This window comes from Thunnus albacares, chromosome 3 (genome assembly GCF_914725855.1).
Source record: "Thunnus albacares chromosome 3, fThuAlb1.1, whole genome shotgun sequence".
NCBI classification, from domain to species: domain Eukaryota; kingdom Metazoa; phylum Chordata; class Actinopteri; order Scombriformes; family Scombridae; genus Thunnus; species Thunnus albacares.
Genome location: NC_058108.1, coordinates 25,521,097 through 25,528,545, shown reverse-complemented (window position 1 = coordinate 25,528,545; position 7,449 = coordinate 25,521,097). Strand labels below are relative to the sequence as shown.

Genomic DNA, 7,449 nt, shown 5'->3' with positions numbered 1-7,449 from the left:
CTTGTGCACTAATGATGCACAGGATGTTTACGAGCTGTCAAAAGCATCTCCATCACAGTTTGCTTCATCTAATGTGTCATAGTTGGTGCATATGAAGCGCGAGTGTAAGCTCCTGTGTTTACCCAAGAACAAGACCTTGTTTTGAACAAAACCTCTCTGGGGGATGGGCTGTTGGGAAAGTAAATGTAGATTAAATGAGGACGTCCGCAGAGTAAACAGCCCCAAACCACCTCTGTCAAAAGGGAAACAATATATTGATGGTGTCAGCTGAAAGCTGTTAGGCAAAGTAGCTGAGTTTCTGGTTTGGAAATCTGGCAGTATTTAATTTAGTTTATGGGGTGAAAATAAATGTCAACACACAAATGCATACAGTTTCATTTACCAGAAGTTGTCTTTATTAAAAGAGGCATGCCTTTGTGTCTCAGACACCAGCAACAAACAGCGACCTGATTACATCTGGGACAGAAAACTGAGGCCAAATGGTGTCAGAAAGAACCTTTGATATAAGAATCTACTGAGACAAAAACTGCTCTGTGATCTTTTTGCCAACTTGCAATACCCGTTTTGCTCAAACAGTGATTGTTATACTGTGCTTGGTGTGTTAACACAGACTGAACCGGTTCTGGTTGAGGGGCTGTTTCAGCATGACTCAGTGCAGAGTGGCACTGTAGTATATAAAGGCTGATAAAGTGCTCTGCAACATTCTTTTGCCAGAGAGAAAAACTTACTCAACAATTCAGAAAATGGCATAGATTGATAGAAATATATTTGCAGCCATCTTTGTAGAAAAATACGAGCACACAAGGATTCTACTGCATAATTAATTGTCTGCATAGCATCAAATAGAAACCAAATGGATTTAAATAAGAACAAAAACAAACCAGATTTAAAGTGATCTTGTTGGCTGAACTCATGAGATGACAACATCCATCATTCAGTGTAATTTTACAGCACCGCCAGATATGCAGAGATCTTTTCATCCCATCTTTCTTTTCTTCTGATAACTTCTGTTTGTACAAAAGTGCATTTACCTTTTGTTAGATATACTCAAAGCAGTCCATGATCTCAGAATCAGTTTTAACCATTAATGTCATATTTTTCTCTCTAAACTTTAGGATCCAATGATGGCCATGCAACAAATTGTCTTAAAAGGTAAATCTACCAGATAATTGTCCACATGATATTAACCGTATCATTCTATCAAGTTATGAATGGAAAGTGATTTTTTTTTTTATTCCTACTCCTAGTTTTTGTCTTCTACACAGTTAAAAGTTAATATAAAGCAGAACTCGGCTGAAATATTAGGACAAAACAATACATGTTGCACTTCTTCAGTCCCCACAGCCGTTACACTTTGACAATGGACAGCTTTAAGTAAGAAAGGAAATATTTCACTATAAACTGTAAGCATAACCTATGAAAGCCTGTATTACACCTGTGTAAACCCATTCTAAAATCAGGCAATAATGTGAACTAAAATCCTAATGTAGGCACTAATTTAAAAGTCTTTCTGTTCTGGTAAATTCATTTAAAAGAGGCATGCTTTGTAACAAAATACATCTCTTGAATTTATCTCATTATAACAACTGTGCTCACCACCTGGACTCAAATAAAGGCAATTTACAACTGGTTGCCCTCGGTAACAGTTACAGTCTGAGATGGTTTTCAATAAATGCAAAACTACGACTCTCCCAACAGTGATATTTAAGACTTATCACAACTAAAACAACACCCTACACAATGCCTAAATAGAAGGTAGTGTTGACAAACCGTCACCACTAAAAAGCCTCTAACATTGTTGAAAAAAAAAAAAATATGGCAATAGAAAGTCTCGAAAAAAAGCTTAAATACCCCTTCCCATTCTGAAAATATTCAAAACTTAATTATAACCAAAATATCCTTGATTTGCATAGTTGTTTTCTTACAATATGTACATTGTAAAGCTTTACTAATGTAAGGCAAATTAAATATAGCATCAATAATCCTGGTTTTGGTGCTCTGGTCTGTTAATTTGTATGGATATAGAGAACATGTGGAGCCCATAAGTGTGAGATACTCGTGCATTGTAGTGTAAATTGCTTTACCCAAAGGCTGTTTAAGAACTGAGAACAGATGTGTTAATGTGCATTAAAAAGACTCCTGAGGTACCATCATGAATCAACAGAAAAACACCAAAAGAAATGTACATCTAACACACAATGATAGTGTGAAAACACCCCTTTGTGAGGTTTAAAGACTTAAGTGACCAAACGTGTTTTGCCCCCCCCAAAAATAGTCGGTTGCATAATAATTAAGTTTGGATGTTTTTCTGTGATGACAACAGTTATAATCAAATTACATTTTCATGCTGCTAATTCAAAGGCTCGTCCTCTCAAAGCCAAACAGAGGCTCCACATTGTGCTCAGCTATAGTTTGTACTGTAATCCTACGGCAATGAGGCAACAACACTCCAGAAAGGCCACCTGAGTATTTTTATAGAACCGCACTGAGCAGCAGACATCATACTGTGGTTGGAGCTGGTTGTAGAAGACATTCAGATCGAGGGCTGATGATTGCTTAAAAAATAGCCGTTTTTCTTTTTGTTTTGTTAAAAATCGTCTCCCTACAGTCTTTGGTTGGTGGACCTGGAGCTCACTTTTATGAAAATTATTTGCTCATGCAGGTCAAGATTTTCTAGCTCAAAGTTTGGACCTCCTCCGTGGCTGCCGGACACTATACAGAGCTAGAATGATGAAATTAAAAAGCACATGAAAGTGATTATCTTTGCTTGGAAAATAAATAGTCATTTTAAAAATAGTTGTATAAATCACTCGATCTAAGAGGTTTCTTCATGGAGTAGTGCCTGAAAAAGACAACAACAACAAAAAAAAAAGAAAACCATCCAAAAACAGAGTTTTAAAATCTTTCAGAGTTCAGTTTGACTCATCACAGAGGCCTATCAGGACACGACTACTCTTCCATAGGAATGTATGATAAGATGGAGTGTTCTTGTGCAATGGCAGCCAGTTCTTTGAGGAACTCCGTGAAGAGGACGGTGGCAAACACGTCTGTCCGGTCCAGAGAGATGGCTTTGGGTTTCGGTGGCGGGGAACTCTTCAACATCCTCCCCACATCACCATGCTTGGAGCCACCACTGCTGTTTTTGTCTGAGAATATGAGGAAGACAATGTAAACAACATGCAGTACATTAAGTATGTTCATATGTGATTATAATAATGCTATGCATATGTTTGAATTTGAAGGATAAGGCTGAGGTTATTCTATGTTCTTCCCATGAAAGGACCAAATCCAACAATTTGTTAGTTCTCTTGTGGGAATTTTCTGTCTTAAAGGAGAGTTCACAAACAGCCCGATGTCTTTAAGTCATTATTGCAATATCAACACCAACATTTGCAAATGGATCAGACAGCTTGTGAGGCTAAAAGATGCTGTGGTGAAGTTCAATGATCATATTTGTACGTACAGCTGCATGCACCACAAAACATCCCGTATTCATCACCCGCGAAGACAAACAGGTGTCTTTTAATTAATACACAATATTCCTTCTGTTCATTCGTATAATTCGTTCACTTATTTATCTTTCTTCCCCGGGAGGTTTCCTCCTTTCTATCTGCTTAGCATAAAAAGTTGAAGGCTTAATCACAGCTTCGCCTCTGATAACTTATCCACACCTGCTGCTAACCGGCAGTTGAACATTTTCATAGGAGAAGCAGAGAAGACAAAGTATTGCTCTGTGCATTTAACCATACAACAGTATAACATAAGACAGTGCACACAATCTTAAAACTATAATAAATATATGTTGAGTTCTCTACCCTGTCTGTGGCTCTCAGCTCCAAACCCATGTGGTCGTCCTGAAGGCTGAAGTTTTAAAAAAGGCAGCTGGGCACTTTAGTTTTTAGCAAATGTCAGACAATTAAAAAAAATAGATAAATTGCGCATCTGTTGGGGACAATTTTTAGCCACAGATTACTACACATTTAGTGAAACATGTCATCGAGTGCAACAGTGTGGCTAATTTATGTGTTTTTAACAGTTTCTGAACAACAATGGAGCTCTATGGGACAAATTAATAATCTACACTGTATCAGGCTTTGATACACAGATCACACTCGTTAGTGGGATCAGTTCATTGTTGGTTTTGGTCTTTTCATTGACAATAAGAAATATGTAGAAATTCACTAGCTTAATCCTTTAAGACATTTTGTAAACATAATATATTCCTGTTAATGATTTCTGCATGTATAAGTAATAAGTTCAACCAAAAAGTAAGATCTTAAGTGCTGCTTCTCAGAAAGGAAGAAAGGAGAGTGATCCAGTTAACCAACTTAAAAATTCCCTTTTAAATTCATGGCCTCTTATCTTTCCACAAACATTCTTCTAACAACATTTTTTTGTAGTCTGTATAGCTCTGAAACTGAGAGGAATCCAGTTCAAAAACATGCCTAAAACTCCAGGGCTTGACTGAAAAGACACAACTTAACAAAATCAAGTAGAATTTATTCTGTTTCCCAACAGAAACCAAAACACAGCCGACAATGAATACAGCGGCTGTTTTGAACTCGAACCATTTTGACAGCATGTTAATGAGTTAATGAGGAACTCAATCATCAGGGTTCCACCAAAATATGCTCCAAAATCTTACAAAACCATAATGAAAGATATCTCAGGTCACTGATACTAATTATTAACTAAATGTTGGATTAAAAATACATTATTAATTTGAAATCTGGTGTCCAATTACATTAGTTTAATAAATCGGAACCTTATAGAGTATTTTAGTGATGATATTAATATGCTAATTAAAAGTCAAAATATAGAGCATGAGCCTTTCTTGTAACAATTAACCAAGTTAATGAAAGATTTGCAAATACATGACAGCTACCCAGAGTTACAACTGAATATGAATGTTTTAAATACTGGATTTTTCATGTATGAGTCATCCTGTTAAAAAGCACTGAAACCTGTTTTTTTAAACAAATACTTAAACATTACACTTATTTGCTTCCATGCCCAGAGTTAGATGACAAGATACCACGTGTCTCATGTCTGTGCCTTAAAAATCAGTGGAGACACAATCTCAAATTATCAACACCACATGAGAGCTCTTTCAATCTCCTAATCTAACTCCCAGTAAGAAAGAAAATGAGCATATTTACCACATTTAGTAATAAATATTTATCGTTATAAGGAGTGTGAATAACGCTGGCATACAAACAAAGATCGTAGATGTGGGTGTATTATCACCTGCTGCTCCGAACGACGCCTCCCTGGCCAGGAGCCAGTGTTGGGCGGCAGTAATCAGCTCTGGAAAGTCCTTTCTGGTGGCAGCCAGCTCTTCTATCTGGTTCTTCACGGTGGCTAGTACCTGAAGGTAAACACAGAAAAGAAATTGAGGATCCAATTCACACCTGCATTGGTTACAGTGATGCAAATAAACCTAATGAGCACAACCTTCAAATCTAATTGCAGCCTGATTGTCTTAATCAAGGATCGCTTATTCAGTTACACGCCATCATTTATGTTAAGTTAATCAAGAGCAGCCGGAGTACTACGCTCAAATTTCAAACAATTCACTGTAATCATATCTCCACTCACACTTCTAAAAGGTAAACTGCATGTTTCAACATATTGCAGTTTACCCGATAATACAAAAGCCTTCACTCCTGCCTACACATGTACACACAAAACAAGTTTTTGTTACCTGGTACAAGGAGCGAACTGTCGGCTGAAAGACCAAGTTGGTGTTGAGGAGGAATGAGCGCAGCAGAGGCTGAGGAAAGGCTGCCAACTGGGCCAGTATGCCCGTCAACAACAAGTTGACATGAAGCGAGTTGGACAGCATGTTCTCCAGACGAGACAAAAGCACACTGACAAACGGCCCTGCAGAGAGAATAATTATAAACAATATTTTAATTGTGCAGTCTGAATGTAATTTTTTTTTTTTTTTTGGTGAATAATGAGGCTGCTGCAGCACTATGATTTCTGACTCACCTGTAAAAGGCACTGAATGGTTTCTACTTGTACTTCCGCTTCGAAGCGTGGGGCCAAATGGTGAATGCACTTTCTCTGGCTCTGGCGTCTCAGCAGAGAAGGAGGTGAAATCCATCTCCTCCTGCTCCTCCTCCGCCTCCACGGGTGTGATGGGCTTCTTCAACTCTCCATCGGATTTGACCGTTTTTCCACCTGCTTCTGTGTCCAACGTACGAATGAGCTCCTCATACTGAGCCAAAAGGTCTTCACCCAGCTCAGCAGCAGCAGCGGCGGCAGTGGCAGTGGCGGTTGTGGTGGTATTTTGGAGGTTGGAATTACAATCTGTTTGACCTTTGGCCTTTATGTCCGAGCTATTCTTACCATTATCAGCTATCACAGAGGTTGGAAGCGTTAGACTGAGTCCGTTTTTTAGGGGAGCTTCAGGTGAACCTGGTTGGGGTTCTTCTGATTCTGACCCGTTGGGTCTGTGCTTACCACGCTCAACATCTGTGCTATCTTTCTTTGCAACAAGATCGTAAACCATGACGTCGTCCTGGAACTCAGATTCCTCAATGTATGAGCCTTTTACCAACATGATGGCTGTTCTCCTCATCTCCTGGATGTGCTTCGGAGGCTCGGCAGAAGGCAGCTGTGGAGGTTTACTCTCAACAGGAGCCTCAGCAGTCTGCACCGGGCATGCATCGTAACTATCATCCCACTCCAGCTCCAGCTGGTTGACGGAGGGTGGCTCTGACTTCGGCGGCGGGGCAGGGCGAGGGCGCGGTGCTAGCGGCTGTGGAGCTCTCTTGAGAGTTATCTGGGTTTGCGGCCTCTTCAGTACCGGCTCCTCGAGGACGCCCGGCTGGTATTTCTCAGGAGGCGGGTCCTCGCCGTCGTACAGGGCTGACCAAACCCGGCAGGCCCGGATGCAGCTGCTGATGCTCAGTCGGGCATCATAGAGGTAATGGAGATAACTGACATCCAAGTAGATTTCTGACCCGATGGTGCAGGAGTTACCCGAGTCATCATCCTCTTCTGAGAAGCTTTCTTTTTCCTCTGGGAAAAACAGATAGGATATGTTGATAAAAGCTGGCGTGCAGCACTTCAGCACAGCGCTAACACAGAGCAGAACTAATGAGTTTGACATGTAACTACAGGGGGTAAAGTGATGTAATACAGGGAAACAGCAGGAAATCTCACTATTTGATCGAATACTTATATTCATCCATGTTATATGTTCATGTCTCCATGAAATGCACATCAACACCTTGCAGTGCACTAAACTCAGAACTGTGTGCAGATTTTGAAAATGTAATATGAGTAAATAAATATTTTGCTTATGCTTTTGACAGCACTTATATAACTGCCCCTTTTAATGACTTTGCATTTATCCTCCACTTGTTTTGTTTGTTTTGACTGCACACCCCAAGGTCATAACATGCACACAATCAAACGGGGTTACGAATATTCAAATCT

At 39.6% G+C, this 7,449-nt stretch overlaps 1 protein-coding gene across 1 annotated transcript in view; it reads right to left on the bottom strand.

Annotated features, from left to right (window-relative positions):
• Positions 1–367: 367 nt before the first annotated feature.
• The window catches only part of fhip1aa (FHF complex subunit HOOK interacting protein 1Aa), a 33,522-nt gene continuing 26,440 nt past the window's right edge, over positions 368–7,449 (bottom strand). The window contains exons 10-13 of the mRNA XM_044347248.1: positions 5,995–7,029; positions 5,705–5,883; positions 5,248–5,368; positions 368–3,146 (exon numbers count right to left, since the gene is read on the bottom strand). Coding sequence (XP_044203183.1) covers positions 2,950–3,146; positions 5,248–5,368; positions 5,705–5,883; positions 5,995–7,029 — 1,532 coding nt within the window. The 3' untranslated portion in view covers positions 368–2,949. The remainder of the gene's footprint in view (positions 3,147–5,247; positions 5,369–5,704; positions 5,884–5,994; positions 7,030–7,449) is intronic.